This window comes from Amphiprion ocellaris, chromosome 2 (genome assembly GCF_022539595.1).
Source record: "Amphiprion ocellaris isolate individual 3 ecotype Okinawa chromosome 2, ASM2253959v1, whole genome shotgun sequence".
Lineage (NCBI taxonomy): Eukaryota > Metazoa > Chordata > Actinopteri > Pomacentridae > Amphiprion > Amphiprion ocellaris.
Genome location: NC_072767.1, coordinates 2614048 through 2632723, shown reverse-complemented (window position 1 = coordinate 2632723; position 18676 = coordinate 2614048). Strand labels below are relative to the sequence as shown.

The 18676-nt window shown below is 38.9% G+C and overlaps 3 protein-coding genes across 12 annotated transcripts; 2 read left to right on the top strand and 1 right to left on the bottom strand.

The window, feature by feature from the left end:
• The first annotated feature begins 260 nt into the window (after positions 1–260).
• lpxn (leupaxin) lies at positions 261–7608 on the top strand. Its single transcript, XM_023277624.3, has 9 exons — positions 261–343; positions 1298–1374; positions 1574–1641; positions 2138–2234; positions 2851–3102; positions 3217–3390; positions 3953–4034; positions 4117–4265; positions 7240–7608. The coding sequence occupies exons 1-9, from the start codon at positions 331–333 to the stop codon at positions 7504–7506; spliced, it is 1179 nt and encodes a 392-aa protein (XP_023133392.1). The 5' UTR covers positions 261–330; the 3' UTR covers positions 7507–7608.
• Positions 7609–10136: 2528 nt separating this feature from the next.
• Positions 10137–14296, bottom strand: LOC111573285 (uncharacterized). 6 transcript variants are annotated; one of them, XM_035951482.2, is made up of 4 exons: positions 12845–14296; positions 12415–12501; positions 11757–11848; positions 10137–11661 (listed from the first exon to the last, which is right to left on the bottom strand). In XM_035951482.2, exons 2-4 carry the CDS (start codon positions 12417–12419, stop codon positions 10586–10588), a joined length of 1173 nt encoding a protein of 390 aa, XP_035807375.2. In that variant the 5' UTR covers positions 12420–12501; positions 12845–14296; the 3' UTR covers positions 10137–10585. The 6 variants fall into 6 exon arrangements, with proteins under 6 accessions (XP_035807375.2, XP_035807374.2, XP_035807372.2 ...); XM_035951481.2 differs by having other exon boundaries at positions 10137–11848; XM_035951479.2 differs by lacking the exon at positions 12415–12501.
• Positions 14297–14311: 15 nt separating this feature from the next.
• On the top strand, positions 14312–18467 carry LOC129347246 (uncharacterized). Of its 5 annotated transcripts, XM_055004859.1 has the most exons (4): positions 14312–15759; positions 16103–16189; positions 16756–16847; positions 16943–18467. In XM_055004859.1, the coding sequence occupies exons 2-4, from the start codon at positions 16185–16187 to the stop codon at positions 18016–18018; spliced, it is 1173 nt and encodes a 390-aa protein (XP_054860834.1). In that variant the 5' UTR covers positions 14312–15759; positions 16103–16184; the 3' UTR covers positions 18019–18467. The 5 variants fall into 5 exon arrangements, with proteins under 5 accessions (XP_054860834.1, XP_054860830.1, XP_054860833.1 ...); XM_055004855.1 differs by lacking the exon at positions 16103–16189; XM_055004858.1 differs by having other exon boundaries at positions 16756–18467.
• The last annotated feature ends 209 nt before the right edge of the window (positions 18468–18676 follow it).

The following is an 18676-nucleotide window of genomic DNA, read 5'->3' as shown; positions in this document are numbered from 1 at the left end:
AGATATACTAATTATATTCAAATGTCATTTACCTGAAAACAAAATCAGCTGTTCAGAACAGAAAAACACAAATTTTCAACTGAGCACAAGTTTTGATCTCTTTTGGTGTCTCAACTCTTGTTGGTTTTCACATGGTGCTGCTGGTTTCCTCTTTATCAGGAAACTATGGGGAGATCTTAACACATTGACAAGTGAAAACAAACCTTCCTCAGAGGAAGTGACGGTTTTGACTAGAGGAGAATTTAGGCCGGTTACCTTAGTAACTAACCAGCAGCATAAAAAAAACATGCTCACACTCAAGTCGGTTTTGTACTGAGAGCAGGAACCGACATGGAAGAGCTCGGTAAGACAACTTACTGAAATATTTTACTTTTTTTCCCCTTAAGCTAATCAGTGCTTCTGCTGAAAATATGAGAATAAAGAAATGTGGTTATGGAATAAAATCACACTGTTTTGTAGGTGATTTATACAGTAGATCTTTAGTACAGTATTTACAATACGAAGTGATGCCGTTCGTTGTAATTCATTTGCAACTATTGTGTGTTTTTACACCTTATGATATTTAACAGATCACACCTTTATTCTGTACTGTATTTTTATTTGTGCTGCTAAGTATTTTTAATTTAGAATCTTAAAAAACAGACTATTGTGGTAAACTGAAGATTAAAAGATGGAATCAGATAAAAGAGAGGACTTTATTGTCCTTTATTATTTTAATTAGATATAAATACAAATTTAGCCTTGCAAAAAAAAGATTGTTTTAATTTTACAGTGTCATAGACAGCCTTTCTGAGATGTGAAGGCATGTAGAGATGCTTGATGGATTTGCAAAAACAGCAGCCCCTCAACATTTTTTCTTTTCTTTTCCACAGCTACGTTGTCTCCTTCTTCATAAAATAATTATTCATCAAGTTATCTTGTGTGGTTTTACATGTGTGAAGGAGAGAGTTGAATTTGCTGTAATAATTGTCACCTCATTCTTGTGACATTTATTACGGGTTTCACTTCTGCAACGTGTCATGCCCTCACTTCCTGAGGAAGCTGACTTGCATGAAGCAACCTCTGTCCGCCTACATTTTAATCTGTACATCGACGTGCACTCCGGCTCACTTCACAAGAAAGATCTCACTCTGCAAAAATGACACACAAGCTGTGGTTGGCAGTAATAGCCCAGAAAGAACAAACATTATGAAATAAGCCTGTGTTAAGTGGTTGTGTGAACACTATACTGTACTGTATGCATGCATGGCTGCAAGGATGTGTGGTTTAAAGATTTATGTTCTGCAATCTGCCACAGATTTGCTGCTGGAGGAGCTGGCCTTAAATTCAGCAGGTTCAGACGGTGTCAATGAAAACAAAGCAAATGATGGACAGGTGAAGACAAAACCACAAAAATTAGCTCAAACTGTTCCTTAACTATCTTCTTGATCTCTAATTTCACATGTATGAGAACCTGAAATTCCTTCTCAACCAACCAGCTGAAAAGCTAAGATTTGCATTCTGGAATTTGACAAAACCTCTTCACATTAATTTGTAATCTGCTGCTTCAGTCACAGTATGTTTTGGTCTACAGGCACCAGGTGGAGTTTCTGCTGGACTTACCCAAAAAGGAAAAAGCTCAGTCTGCGCAAATGTCTACAGGTGAAACATAAGAACCCATCTGAGGCCCCTGTTTACCTCAATTCACATCATCTCCATGTAGAAGAAAGAGGAAATTACTTGAAATTTGTTTCAGAGTTGTGATATTTCCATAGAAAACAGCTGAATGTACAGAAAAATCCTAATGACGTAGTGATTGTCTGAACCTTACTGTCTGGATGAGACTGTTTCCAGATTTCATCCCAGAGCAGAACTGCAAATAATGTCAAAGTCAAAGCATTAGTCCTTTCCAAATTCTGCATGGTGTATGTTCAGATTTATACTGTTAATACTGCTTATTGGGTTATAGCATTTAAATTTCATAAAAAGAATTATATTTTATGACAGAAAAGCATCATGGGAGAGACACAGTTTCTAATAATATCACAAATTTGCCCTTAATATTAATTAACAGTCGTGATGCTGTTACTGGAGTTTGCTTTTAGAATTTGAAATATTTTGCTCTAATGTATAATTTCTCTCTTTCCTGTAATTTTAGTGATCTTCCAGCTCCTGTGGCAGTTTCCTCAGGTGCCGATTCTCCAACTCAGGAGCTAGAATTCATCCTGCGAGACCTGATGGGTTTAGCAGAAGGGGTCAGTACAGTGTTAACAAGTGCATGTTCGAAAATCATCAATACTGATCAATATTGTGCTGATTTAGGATTAAAATTCTCATGCAAGTAGTAATTCTGCATGTTAAAAAAGTCACGAGGAACTCTGATGAACATAGAAAGAGAAAACAGCGAATATCCAGAAGTGCAACATCAGTTCCTCTTCTGTTTTTAGAATTCTTAATCTACCAAAAAAGCTATATTTGAAAGAATAACATATCCCACTGTATTCATAGATATACTTACACATAGTATGTTTTTTCTACAAGATGTTTATGTTTTATATTTGTTATTGTACTTTTAGAAATGTTTGATTGTGAAAATGCACTGATACGATTGCTGCTTAATTTCATTGTACACTGCATTAACATTGAGGAAATTGTATTCTATACTATTGTGAGGTGCAATGAGGAGATGTTTCAATAATGAGTGAAGTTTAACAATAGAGGGCAGCATTGTACTAAAGTCAACACCACACAGCTGCGACTAGTAGTATTTGGTATTGGGGCCTTGTAAAGCTTTGACCTTTAAGAATACATTTATTAAATATATAACTAAAATAAAAAAAATAACACACTTGTGCATATTTCTTCATTTAGGATCACTCAACAGCCCCACCACCACTTACACAAAAGCAGTCGGTGAAAAAGAAAACAGAAGGTGAGCAACAGAACAAGGAGGGCAGCAGCAGCAGCCCAGCAGGCTCAGAACCAACGACCTCGACCCAGAAAAAGAAAACAGATACTATAGATGACCTGCTGGGAGGCCTGAGCTCTGACTTGGAGAAGATCGGCGTACGAACCACAGCCAAAGGCCACTGCGCCTCCTGCAACAAATGCATTGTGGGAAAGGTACGGTCTGAACCCACAGGACACAAAGAGGGAAAATTTCACACCCTGGTACCAAATTGTGGAAATTTAAACAAGATGAAGCAGATCAAAAGCTCTTGTTGCCTCTTTCTGCAGATGATCACAGCGCTGGGCCAAGTGTGGCACCCTGAACACTTTGTGTGCGTGGCGTGTAAAGCCGAGCTGAGCACCACGGGCTTCTTTGAGAGGGATGGGCGGCCGTACTGCGACAAAGACTACCATCAGCTCTTCTCCCCACGATGTGCGTACTGCAAGGGGCCAATTTTGCAGGTGAGATGGGATCAAATTATATACAATCATATCTTCGCATACAAAGATGGTCTTCTTCATATATGTAAAGTCGAAAATTTGACCATATGTGTCATCCTTCTAAGTGGAAAATATTCGACAAAATCCGCAATCACAAGTAATCCACAAAATACCCATTTGAAACTCAAACTTGAAACACATCCAGCTATTCCTTTGTTTCCAAATTCATACAATAATTTCTTCTGTCATATATTACATCCATTTATTTACACTATAATCTTTCGCAGATTGGATGATGACATCCAGTAGTGTGTAGTTAATTTTTCCTGACGTTTCCCACATGTCATCTTAATAAATAAAACACAAAACCAGACTGGGGTTGTGCAGACTGGGCTTCCAGCACGCTGCAGACCAGAGTCATTAATCAGAAACTAATGCAGCTTCTTCGATGATTCACTTTTTTGTGGTTTCGCGATCCACAATTTTTGTGTTTCCTGACATTTGAACATGTGAGATGATACAAACCTTACTAATCCTCAGAGGAAGCGAATGCATGATGTAATATTTCTGTCTGGTTTACCAGAACATCCTGACAGCTCTGGACCAGAACTGGCACCCGGAGCACTTCTTCTGTACGCACTGCGGAGGCCTGTTTGGACCAGAAGGTGGGACATTTGTGCATTTGTTTCTCGCCAATGGAAACCACAGCGTAACCACAGAGTTCACAGTATCTTCTATCTGCTCTAGGGTTCCTGGAGAAGGATGGGAAGCCGTATTGTTGCAAGGACTTCTACCACCTCTTTGCTCCCAAGTGTTCGGGCTGTGGGGAGTCGGTGAGGGAGAACTACCTGACTGCAGCCAATGGCACCTGGCATCCAGAGTGCTTCGTCTGTGCGGTGAGCCTCGTACCTCAGACCACACATGCAGCTCTGGCTCCAACACAAGCCTGAGAAGAAATGAGAAAGATACCCACATATTTGCTTTATTTGCAACATTTTGACCGCGAGCCTGATGAAAACCGTATGCCTGATGAATACGTCGCGGTCGAAATGATGCAGATAAATCAAGGAAACCATATTCCTCGGTGTGGGTATCTTTTTACATTCATCTTTAAAACTACTTCTGTAATGCAGCATCTGGTCAAAAACGGTTCAGTGTGCAGCTGTTTTCCTGCTTTACTCCAGCAATGTCAAATGTGAAATGCTCTCCGAAGACATGTTCTGACATATAGGTAGAAAGTGCAGGTTTAGTATTTTATTTATAGCTATTCTTGCAGCTACTGAGAACATAAAATTCATTGTTCCTAATAGCCATCACTCAAAGTTATAACTGGCAGCATCACATAGAACACGGAAAGCATCCAGCTGAATCAATCATTACTCAAAACCAGCAGGCTGCCATTAGTGCAGAACCTAAACATTGTTTTATATGGAGCAGTCATTATCAGCAAGGTCACTTTCATCTGGCCTGTAATAACTTAAATCGAATTCCAGCGGGCAGCAGGCCAAACACTCCATAAAGAGGACGAAGTGGACACTCGAAACTGACCGAGACTTTTTAATCAACCTGCTGCTAAAAATAAATAAGGCAGTTCACACAATTTAGGACCTTTGCTCCTTCCGGCTCCTTTCACTGAGCCGCTCTGCAGCTTTTCCTCGTCAACAGTGGAGAGATTTTCATACAGGAATCATTAGCTTCATAAACCCCCCACATGGGCCGAGGTTCCTCTGCTTGTTAATGAGGGTTTTTGCAGCGTTATCCTCATCACATGTTGGCTGATTATTATCATTAGATTGATGTCCACTCTCTCGTTGCTTTATTTTGATTGCAATCTGCATGAAAATGACCAAACAGATTTATTGTTTTAGTTTTTTTTAAGAAGCGCCAAACAAAACCGAGTCTTTTCTAGTAGACGTTTTGACTTGTTAAAAACAGATTTTATTATTGTAATTAATGGATTATTCCAGCACCGTGTTCCAAGGATCTGGACTGCTGTCATTTCTTACCGACACATAATAAATGGAACAGACTCATTGGTAAAGTTAAGACTTACACCTGTGCTTTTACTGCAACAGTATGACGAGTCAAAGCGTCTGCCAACACAAATGTCAGTAATCAAATTCAGGACCGTATGCAGCGTCACTGCTGTACATTCAGTTTCCATTTATGTTCTCGTAGTTATTAATGGATTGCTAACAGAAACGCAGCTGTAACATTATTTTACTTTTCGTATTAAAGGTCCACCATCACTTCATTATGTAGCTTTTCTTTAAATAACAGGTGACCCTTTTGTAGGCTTACAAATATATTTTGGTTTCCATTCATTACAGCAAATTATCAGATTACAGGGATTTGAGACTTATTATGGAGTTAATCCATCACCGAGAACATTAAGTTCACATTTTGAAAAGTTATTTCAGGTTAACTGTGAGCAGAGACTATTTTCTATGAATTTACACTGAGATTTTCAAAAGGTGAGGCTGAAATGGTAATATACTACTGTCCAAAAGTTTGGGCTCACTTAGAAATGTCCTTATTTTTGAAAGAAAAGCATTTTTTTTTCAATGAAGATAGCATTAAATGAATGATAAATCCAGTGTAGACATTGTTAATGTGGTAAATGACTATTGTAGCTGGAAACAGCTGATTTTTAATGGAATATCTCCATAGGGGTACAGAGGAACATTTCCAGCAACCATCACTCCTGTGTTCTAATGCTACATTGTGTTAACTAATGGTGTTGAAAGACTCATTGATGATTAGAAAACCCTTGTGCAGTTATGTTAGCACATGGATAAAAGTGGGAGTTTTCATGGAAAACATGGAATTGCCTGGGTGACCCCAAACTTTTGAACAGTGGTGTACATTCAAACATTTAACTCATTTAGTGTTTTAGGACAAAAACTATGGATTGCAAAAGCACCTGAGCAGGTAAAAACAAGCCAAATAATTCAAATCTGATGCAGTTAATTTGACACTACAGCTTATTTTCTAATTCTATTTATTTTTATGCTGTTGTTTTTTTGTGTTATAATAGTGAAATATAATGATAAAATATACTATCGATCCTCACTGAAGGAGTACAGTCCAATTCTCTTTATATCTCCAGATGGGTTGATAATTACACATTGCTCAGAAACAAACACGTCAAAAATAGTTGTTTTCCTCAATGTATTTTGATTCAGCTCACTAAAGGAGCAAGAAACTTTTTTTTTTTTTTTTTTTTTTTTAGCATATGACCCATCTTCTTCAAACAATGTAGAATTAGCATAAGAAGTCAAAGCCAGAACTCTTCTCCACAAAGCAAGGGCATTTACTATAACACTACCTGCAAACTGTCAATACTGTAAGCATTTTCACATCTCTTTAAATCATTTAACAACTCCTCTATGTCATCCAGGCCTCTAAGTTGGATCTGCTGTCTCAAAACATTACTCAGAAGCAAAATTTATAATAATAATAATAATAAATTTTATTTATAAAGCGCTTTTCCAAAAGCTCAAAGACGCTGAAAATTTAACGGATGAATGAGCAGATAAGAGACAATTTAGTGCTATGTTTGCATGATTTAGGAAGTTATCAGTAGTAAAGTTGATTATAAGCCATATACATGTAAACTAAATCTTAAAAAAGGGTGGCATGATCCTTTAAAAGCAAAAATTCTTACCTGGATATACAAGATATACCTGCTTCTGCCTTTTTTCATTCTCTCTATCATTCCTCATCACTTTCCCCATCCTCTTCTGTAATACTTATACTATATTTAGACTTTTTACTACTTTGTTTTTACACAATGTATAATTTTGCACCTCATTTCTCCTGCCATCATGATTTGCATGTTATTTTTCCTTATTTTCCACCTCCCTCCAGGACTGTCTGAAGCCCTTCACCGACGGCTGCTTCATGGAGCTGGATGGTCGACCCCTCTGCTCGCTGCACTTCCACTCCAGGCAGGGAACTCTGTGCGGCGGCTGTGGGAAGCCCATCGTCGGCCGCTGCATCTCCGCTATGGATCACAAGTTTCACCCCGAGCACTTTGTTTGTGCCTTCTGTCTGCGGCAGCTCAGCCAGGGCATCTTCAAGGAGCAGAACGGGAAGCCGTACTGCTCGGCTTGTTTTAACAAACTCTTTGTGTGAGACGTTTACAAGACAAACCTTTCAAATGCTGCATCACTGTCACTGCTGAGCTTGTGATTTTTTTTCACAGTTTCAATGATGAATTAAAATGAACCAACCGTGCTATTCTTGTGTCACTGTGCTTTACATTCCCAGGCTGTGTTTGCATTGGTCCAGATTTTCAGTGCATCATGGCTGACTGAGGTAATGGACATCTGAAGTGATTTGGGAAACTATTATGGTGAATTATATGATTTAGAGCATGTAACGAGGGGAGTGGTGTAAATTACTGATGGATTTAAGTAGGAATATGAAAGGGAACTGCTAAAACTCTGTAAAATAATTAATGACACGGTTGTAGAACACAAAGAAAATACATATTTTTCCATTGAAGAAACCTTTTACACATGTGAACTTTGGATGCTTCTAAAAGGTGCATTGCTGACACTTGGACTAAAGTTTATGGGATTTCATACATCCTGATCATGTAAAAATGTATAAACGGAGAAAGAAAAACATTGGTGTTGTTTCAATCCTCGGTTTCCATTAAGTGCTCCTCAGTTTGCCATAAGACTTGGCAGTCTGGTGATCCTCTCTTGCAGCTTGTCAAGGGGCTTGTCTATGCGGCCCGATAGCTTGTATTGGCAGTGACTGGCATGGAATCGGCTCGCCAACCCCAGTTTCCTCTTACTCCGACTGACCACTTGGCCCCTGGCAGGCACCAGATTCAGACAACCTCCTCATTCTGCACACAGGCTCCTTTACAGCCGCCTATGGAAGATTAATGAAGCCGAGGAGGTTAACAAAGGTGGTTTCAGAAGAAGTGCCTTCACATCACTGCCTGTTGAGGGACGAATGAACCGCAAAGTGTTTCAAATGCTGTAGAGGAAAAATTAGTTTTTGGTGATGCGCCTGGCAAACAGGCCTCATTTGTTACTACTGACATTATTTAGTTCACTGACAGCTAATACTGTGTGTAATATGTGAAGGTGAGATATTCACAGTACACTTCGGATATATTAAATGTGCAGTTTTGTCAGTTAGTTCTGCAGAATTTAACCGTAAAAAATGTGTTTTTTACCGGCACCAATTGAAATTGAATTGCACCCAGTTCTTAAATTCAGTGACCTAATTTTACTTTTTGCAAGCTTGAAATGTATTCTGCAATCTGTTTTAGTAAATTTCACATTAATGTCCCTATATAGTAAGAAAGTCAGTTAATGCTGTTTCAGTAAGTGATTTTCAAATATCTAATATTCCATCAAAGACAATGTGACAATTATGTAAACTATATATGAATATTAACGTGTCTGTAGTTGTTTTTTGATGCAGAACTATCATTAAAAATCAGATGGCAGGAAATACAATGTTATATAAATTATAGAAGTAAAAGTTAAAAAAAAAAGATTATGACTGGCATTATTAATTAACCTAAATAAAATGTTGCAATTAGGACCTTATAGTGTTATTTATGGTATTTATGGTATATATTGACCTGAATAATTCACGTACTGGGGATTAAAACCAGACAGAAATTACATAAAATACCACTTTACCTGATGATCATACTATAATTATGGAGAATAATAAAACTTCCATGGTATTATAGATTACAGAACTTAGCCTAATATAAATATTAAGGCTAAGGGTTACAGTTAACATTATTAATTATGGAGACTAACCTGACAATTTTAGAGCAGAAGTTTTAATTTCACTTCAGCATTGAGATATCTGCGTTTATTCTAATATTCTGTTGTTTTTTTTTTTACAAGAATTATTCTTTCTATAATGTATTTTGTTATTGTACAGCCTTGAGAACAGTTACTTAGCATTTCACTGCCTATACTGTATGAGCAAATAATAACTCTTGAATCTTAACCCTACAAAAATATACATGAAAACCCAAAATCGACGTCTGAAAAGTAAATGACCCCTCTGTACACCATACAAAATAACAGAACTTTAAACTTATAAAGGTAACTGAGTTCTTGCTGATGCCAAACGGTGCCTTATCTTATCTCCAGACGAACACTGCCGACTTTCTGTTGGCCCTGCAGGCAGCTGTCTTCAGTTTTTCTTGAAGCAACCCACTTGGGCCTGCTGTGTGAAGTTAGTGCGAGTGGGAAGGGAGGTGGGCATTAATCATGCTGTCATCACTGTCAGAGTCGGCCTCCACAGAATACAGAGCTTGCATCATGGAAGAAGTGTGAACGTTCTGTTCGGTCCGAATCAAAACCCCAGATTGTAAGTGTTTAATGAGCTAACAGAGGCGTGCCCAGATTTCTGAGTTCCTATAATGTTAAATGTTAGATACACTGCAGAGATTTGCATGTTGTGTTTTAAGCTACACCAGGAATTACATTTTCCAGTATGAGTCATATATAAAACAACATCAGCTTGGATGTGATGCGAGACTTTGGCGTGTAACACGACTGTAAAATTTAACACCGTCACATGATATATTCATTAAACATTGCAAAAAAAGGGAGGATTGTTGAGTGCTGCTTATGGCTCCAAAACAGGTGTGAACAATGGGTAAAAAGCAGGTGCTCTACAAGGACCAGGCCCGCGGATGAATAGAAATACAGAAAAAACTTGCTGAAGCAGTAACTGTGACTTGAACTGAAGCAAGAAAAGTCCGAGGCACTCTGTACTTACTCAATTAAAAGTCCTTTATTAGCTACATGGACACCACCAACATGTTTCGACACCAAGTCTTCGTCAGGGCAACATTTGTAAATGAACTGAACAGCAGGAAGTCTACTTTTAAAAAACACTTAACAGGAAGTCACATGATCGTGTGTGGTCATGTGACTCCACCCAAGTATTCATTCATAAAAGACAAATAAAATATAAACACTTTGGAATATTTTCACAGAGCAATAGGCAAGCATATCATCCATAATGCATAAATAAAGCTCATTATGTAACACTATATTTCAATAATAAACCATGATGCATCATGTTAACATATAGAAGAAAATAAATAATGAAAAAATTACTGACTGCAAGGCACTGTGTGTAGAATAGGAAACAGTGGCATGAAACAGTGAGTAAACCCTCATCATCAAAGACAATCATTCAGAACACATTAATATATTTACAGAAACGGAGAAAAGTCTATTTCTTCATTTAGTCCAGGGAACACAGTTGCTTTCAAAGAGTGGATCCAGAAGGTTTCCCTCTGCAATAATCTTTTCAACCTGTCACCCCCTCGGGGAGTGTTCTCAATAACTTCAATTGCCATGATTGTGAGTTCATTAATGTTTGTGTGGGTCATGTTCTTGAAATGTTTTGCAATCGGATATTCCATGTTTCCTTTACGGATAGCATATTTGTGTTCTGCAAAACGCTCTTTCAGTTTTCTTTTTGTGCGACCAATGTAAAAACACCCACAAACACAGTCCAGTCGGTATACCACATGTGTTGTATTACAGTTTGCAAAAGAACGACATTTAAAAGTGTAGGTGCATGTAGAGTCCATAAAATGTGTAGAACGATTGATCTGTGTGCAATGGACACATGCCCCACATCTGAAGGTGCCAATGGGTTTTTTGAAAAAAGTCTCAAGTTTTGATGCTGGCAAATAGTTTTTGACGATTTTGTCCTTGAGGGTGGGGGCTTTTTTAAAGGCAAACCTGGGGGGCTCAGAGAACAAGGGGCCCAGTGAAGGGTCACAAGCCAGTATGGACCAGTTTTTTGTAATGGCGTTTTTGATTTTGTATGCCATGTTGCTGTACTGTAAAGTACAGAAAATTCTGTTTTTTGTTTGTGATGGAGCTCGCTGTCTCCTTATGAGAAGATTTCTTCTGTCCAAAATTTTTGCTCGTGTTAGAGCCCCACTCAGTGTCTTTGCTTTGTAGCCCCTTTGAACGAACCGCTGTTGCATTTCCGTAGCTTGGGTATTGAAGTCCGTTTGAGAGTTGCAGATGCGCTTGAGACGTTGAAATTGCCCAAATGGAATGTTTTCAATGAGACTCTTAGGATGGAAGGATTCAGCATGTAAAACAGTATTTCGATCTGTACTTTTTCTGAACAGAGATGTGTGTATTGAGCCTTGTTCATCCAGTGATATTAGAAGGTCCAAGAAGTTTATTTCTTTGTTGCTGAATTCCAAACTGAGTTTGATGTTAGGATTAGTGCTGTTTAAATATTGATGAAATTCTTGAAGTTGTTCTGTTGTACCAGTAAAAATGAAGAAAAGGTCATCAATGTAACGACCATAGTATTTGATGAGCTGTTTGAAGGGGTTTTCAGTGCTGTGCACATACCTCTCTTCCCATAGCCCCAAAAATAATCCCGCATAGTTGGGGGCGTATGAAGCCCCCATGGCAGTCCCCTTGGTTTGTTGGTAGAGACGATCCTGGAATAGGAATATATTGTTATTGAGGGACCATTGGGTAAGAGAAACAACAAATTGTGTCGGAGGAGTCTCGGTGTTTGATCTTTTTTGTAAAAAATGTTCAAGGGCCTCTAGGCCTTCCTGGTGGTCAATATTTGAGTAAAGTGACTCAACATCCATGGTTGCTAAAATAGCATTTGGGGCTTGTTGCATTTCTTGAAGGTCCTTGAGTATATGTGTAGTATCTTGCAAATATGCTTTCAGTGACATTGTTAGGGGTTTGATAACAAAGTCTATATATTGAGAAGCTGGTTCTGTAATAGTGTCAATTCCGTTAATTATTGGTCTACCTGGGGGTGAATGAAGGTTTTTGTGTATTTTGGGAAGAAGATAAAAAGTTGCCAGTTTAGGGTTAGAGGGAGAGAGAAATTCAAATTCATTCTTATTAATCCACTTATTTTCCAGTGCAGGGTTCAAAATTGCAAAAAGGTCTCTTTTTATGTTCTCAGTGGGGTTCGATTTGAGTGGCACATAATACTGTCTATTGTTTAATTGTTTTTGGGCTTCCATGATGTAATCATTCTTACCCCATATTACTGTAGCTCCCCCTTTATCCGCTCTTCTCACCACGATGTCTTCTTCTTTTTTAAGCCACACCATAGCTCGTCTTTCACCTGAGCACAAATTTGACGTAGTTGCTGTGTTATTTTGTAGAATCAAGTTGACATCATGATCGACTTTCTTCATAAATGCGTTTAAGCATGAGTTGTTACTCAGTGGGAAGAAGGTTGATTTTCGTTTAAAGTAGGATAGGGGCTGTGAAGGGTCCGTGGATGAAGTGGTACAGGGCGAGGGGTGTGTGTGGTACCATGTTTTTAAATGTAGGTTGCGGTAGAATTTATAGAGCTCTATTCTAGTTTGAAAACTATTGGTTATGTGAGTAGGTGCAAAAGATAATCCCCTTGATAGGAGTTTTTGACAGTCTGGTGGGAGAGGAACATTAGATATATTGATTACCGTTTGTGGTGGTGGTGGTAATTTTGATGGGGCTGTCGAGGTCTCAGCTGTCGTTTTCCTCCTCCCCCGTCTGCCCCGCCGTGTTTTCTTCCTGCGCCACTGTGAGGTGTCCGGGTTTTGTCTAAAAAATGAGAAGAACCAGCCAGACTTGTGTCAGAGCGGTCCTCGTCCTCACTTGTGGTGCTGCCCGGTAAGCTGAATGAGACTGTACGGCCGCGTCTCGGTGGTCCCCGGGTGTGCCGGCGCTGCCAAGAATAGATGGCTCCTTCATCATAATCTTTTTTGTCTCTTTGAAACTTATTCATTTTTGTACTTGTGATGGTCTTTGTCAGCTCACGTATGTCGTCGTTTATTTTACTTTCAGTGATAGCTGCTTCCTCCTTCTGTTGTTGTGTCACGTTGACAAGTGACAACTTCCGTTTTACTTCCGGTATCTTCTGTTTGATTTCTTCTCTTTGATTTTTTGCCTCATCAATCAGTAATAGCATCAGGTCAAAAGAGCATTTATTTAGTACGGACTCCCATTTTTGTTTAAATTCAAGGTTATCTTGTCCAAAGGATGGAAATTTATTTATCCGGAGCCCACGAGGTATGATGTTCTGCCGCCAGTAGTCGGATAGCGTTATTGCATGTAACTCCAGTTTCTTTTCTTTCTCAAGAAGTCTTTTAAGTTCATTGTAAGAAGGTAGTTCAGGTGAGCCTGGGTTTTCCATGCAGAATAAAGAGTCTTGTACAATAATATTGCGTCCTTCCTCTTGGGTAAAAAATAATGTGTTCTTAGATGGCTGTGTCATCTTGTGATCCAATAACGTCCAGGGTAAATTGAACGGAGCAACTCAACAAAAAACACCACGGCCCAGTGGTGGGTGAAGTAGAACTTTGCAAAAAAAGGGAGGATTGTTGAGTGCTGCTTATGGCTCCAAAACAGGTGTGAACAATGGGTAAAAAGCAGGTGCTCTACAAGGACCAGGCCCGCGGATGAATAGAAATACAGAAAAAACTTGCTGAAGCAGTAACTGTGACTTGAACTGAAGCAAGAAAAGTCCGAGGCACTCTGTACTTACTCAATTAAAAGTCCTTTATTAGCTACATGGACACCACCAACATGTTTCGACACCAAGTCTTCGTCAGGGCAACATTTGTAAATGAACTGAACAGCAGGAAGTCTACTTTTAAAAAACACTTAACAGGAAGTCACATGATCGTGTGTGGTCATGTGACTCCACCCAAGTATTCATTCATAAAAGACAAATAAAATATAAACACTTTGGAATATTTTCACAGAGCAATAGGCAAGCATATCATCCATAATGCATAAATAAAGCTCATTATGTAACACTATATTTCAATAATAAACCATGATGCATCATGTTAACATATAGAAGAAAATAAATAATGAAAAAATTACTGACTGCAAGGCACTGTGTGTAGAATAGGAAACAGTGGCATGAAACAGTGATTGTTTCATGCCACTGTTTCCTATTCTACACACAGTGCCTTGCAGTCAGTAATTTTTTCATTATTTATTTTCTTCTATATGTTAACATGATGCATCATGGTTTATTATTGAAATATAGTGTTACATAATGAGCTTTATTTATGCATTATGGATGATATGCTTGCCTATTGCTCTGTGAAAATATTCCAAAGTGTTTATATTTTATTTGTCTTTTATGAATGAATACTTGGGTGGAGTCACATGACCACACACGATCATGTGACTTCCTGTTAAGTGTTTTTTAAAAGTAGACTTCCTGCTGTTCAGTTCATTTACAAATGTTGCCCTGACGAAGACTTGGTGTCGAAACATGTTGGTGGTGTCCATGTAGCTAATAAAGGACTTTTAATTGAGTAAGTACAGAGTGCCTCGGACTTTTCTTGCTTCAGTTCAAGTCACAGTTACTGCTTCAGCAAGTTTTTTCTGTATTTCTATTCATCCGCGGGCCTGGTCCTTGTAGAGCACCTGCTTTTTACCCATTGTTCACACCTGTTTTGGAGCCATAAGCAGCACTCAACAATCCTCCCTTTTTTTGCAAAGTTCTACTTCACCCACCACTGGGCCGTGGTGTTTTTTGTTGAGTTGCTCCGTTCAATTTACCCTGGACGTTATTGGATCACAAGATGACACAGCCATCTAAGAACACATTATTTTTTACCCAAGAGGAAGGACGCAATATTATTGTACAAGACTCTTTATTCTGCATGGAAAACCCAGGCTCACCTGAACTACCTTCTTACAATGAACTTAAAAGACTTCTTGAGAAAGAAAAGAAACTGGAGTTACATGCAATAACGCTATCCGACTACTGGCGGCAGAACATCATACCTCGTGGGCTCCGGATAAATAAATTTCCATCCTTTGGACAAGATAACCTTGAATTTAAACAAAAATGGGAGTCCGTACTAAATAAATGCTCTTTTGACCTGATGCTATTACTGATTGATGAGGCAAAAAATCAAAGAGAAGAAATCAAACAGAAGATACCGGAAGTAAAACGGAAGTTGTCACTTGTCAACGTGACACAACAACAGAAGGAGGAAGCAGCTATCACTGAAAGTAAAATAAACGACGACATACGTGAGCTGACAAAGACCATCACAAGTACAAAAATGAATAAGTTTCAAAGAGACAAAAAAGATTATGATGAAGGAGCCATCTATTCTTGGCAGCGCCGGCACACCCGGGGACCACCGAGACGCGGCCGTACAGTCTCATTCAGCTTACCGGGCAGCACCACAAGTGAGGACGAGGACCGCTCTGACACAAGTCTGGCTGGTTCTTCTCATTTTTTAGACAAAACCCGGACACCTCACAGTGGCGCAGGAAGAAAACACGGCGGGGCAGACGGGGGAGGAGGAAAACGACAGCTGAGACCTCGACAGCCCCATCAAAATTACCACCACCACCACAAACGGTAATCAATATATCTAATGTTCCTCTCCCACCAGACTGTCAAAAACTCCTATCAAGGGGATTATCTTTTGCACCTACTCACATAACCAATAGTTTTCAAACTAGAATAGAGCTCTATAAATTCTACCGCAACCTACATTTAAAAACATGGTACCACACACACCCCTCGCCCTGTACCACTTCATCCACGGACCCTTCACAGCCCCTATCCTACTTTAAACGAAAATCAACCTTCTTCCCACTGAGTAACAACTCATGCTTAAACGCATTTATGAAGAAAGTCGATCATGATGTCAACTTGATTCTACAAAATAACACAGCAACTACGTCAAATTTGTGCTCAGGTGAAAGACGAGCTATGGTGTGGCTTAAAAAAGAAGAAGACATCGTGGTGAGAAGAGCGGATAAAGGGGGAGCTACAGTAATATGGGGTAAGAATGATTACATCATGGAAGCCCAAAAACAATTAAACAATAGACAGTATTATGTGCCACTCAAATCGAACCCCACTGAGAACATAAAAAGAGACCTTTTTGCAATTTTGAACCCTGCACTGGAAAATAAGTGGATTAATAAGAATGAATTTGAATTTCTCTCTCCCTCTAACCCTAAACTGGCAACTTTTTATCTTCTTCCCAAAATACACAAAAACCTTCATTCACCCCCAGGTAGACCAATAATTAACGGAATTGACACTATTACAGAACCAGCTTCTCAATATATAGACTTTGTTATCAAACCCCTAACAATGTCACTGAAAGCATATTTGCAAGATACTACACATATACTCAAGGACCTTCAAGAAATGCAACAAGCCCCAAATGCTATTTTAGCAACCATGGATGTTGAGTCACTTTACTCAAATATTGACCACCAGGAAGGCCTAGAGGCCCTTGAACATTTTTTACAAAAAAGATCAAACACCGAGACTCCTCCGACACAATTTGTTGTTTCTCTTACCCAATGGTCCCTCAATAACAATATATTCCTATTCCAGGATCGTCTCTACCAACAAACCAAGGGGACTGCCATGGGGGCTTCATACGCCCCCAACTATGCGGGATTATTTTTGGGGCTATGGGAAGAGAGGTATGTGCACAGCACTGAAAACCCCTTCAAACAGCTCATCAAATACTATGGTCGTTACATTGATGACCTTTTCTTCATTTTTACTGGTACAACAGAACAACTTCAAGAATTTCATCAATATTTAAACAGCACTAATCCTAACATCAAACTCAGTTTGGAATTCAGCAACAAAGAAATAAACTTCTTGGACCTTCTAATATCACTGGATGAACAAGGCTCAATACACACATCTCTGTTCAGAAAAAGTACAGATCGAAATACTGTTTTACATGCTGAATCCTTCCATCCTAAGAGTCTCATTGAAAACATTCCATTTGGGCAATTTCAACGTCTCAAGCGCATCTGCAACTCTCAAACGGACTTCAATACCCAAGCTACGGAAATGCAACAGCGGTTCGTTCAAAGGGGCTACAAAGCAAAGACACTGAGTGGGGCTCTAACACGAGCAAAAATTTTGGACAGAAGAAATCTTCTCATAAGGAGACAGCGAGCTCCATCACAAACAAAAAACAGAATTTTCTGTACTTTACAGTACAGCAACATGGCATACAAAATCAAAAACGCCATTACAAAAAACTGGTCCATACTGGCTTGTGACCCTTCACTGGGCCCCTTGTTCTCTGAGCCCCCCAGGTTTGCCTTTAAAAAAGCCCCCACCCTCAAGGACAAAATCGTCAAAAACTATTTGCCAGCATCAAAACTTGAGACTTTTTTCAAAAAACCCATTGGCACCTTCAGATGTGGGGCATGTGTCCATTGCACACAGATCAATCGTTCTACACATTTTATGGACTCTACATGCACCTACACTTTTAAATGTCGTTCTTTTGCAAACTGTAATACAACACATGTGGTATACCGACTGGACTGTGTTTGTGGGTGTTTTTACATTGGTCGCACAAAAAGAAAACTGAAAGAGCGTTTTGCAGAACACAAATATGCTATCCGTAAAGGAAACATGGAATATCCGATTGCAAAACATTTCAAGAACATGACCCACACAAACATTAATGAACTCACAATCATGGCAATTGAAGTTATTGAGAACACTCCCCGAGGGGGTGACAGGTTGAAAAGATTATTGCAGAGGGAAACCTTCTGGATCCACTCTTTGAAAGCAACTGTGTTCCCTGGACTAAATGAAGAAATAGACTTTTCTCCGTTTCTGTAAATATATTAATGTGTTCTGAATGATTGTCTTTGATGATGAGGGTTTACTCACTGTTTCATGCCACTGTTTCCTATTCTACACACAGTGCCTTGCAGTCAGTAATTTTTTCATTATTTATTTTCTTCTATATGTTAACATGATGCATCATGGTTTATTATTGAAATATAGTGTTACATAATGAGCTTTATTTATGCATTATGGATGATATGCTTGCCTATTGCTCTGTGAAAATATTCCAAAGTGTTTATATTTTATTTGTCTTTTATGAATGAATACTTGGGTGGAGTCACATGACCACACACGATCATGTGACTTCCTGTTAAGTGTTTTTTAAAAGTAGACTTCCTGCTGTTCAGTTCATTTACAAATGTTGCCCTGACGAAGACTTGGTGTCGAAACATGTTGGTGGTGTCCATGTAGCTAATAAAGGACTTTTAATTGAGTAAGTACAGAGTGCCTCGGACTTTTCTTGCTTCAGTTCAAGTCACAGTTACTGCTTCAGCAAGTTTTTTCTGTATTTATATTCATTAAACATTTTGCTTTCTGGGTGATACTCTGTCACAACTGATTGCTATCAAAACTGGCTTTTAGGAGCCTGTTTTAAACCAGCTATAACCAGCTATAAACCAACTCAGCTAGATCAGGAAAAACACACATG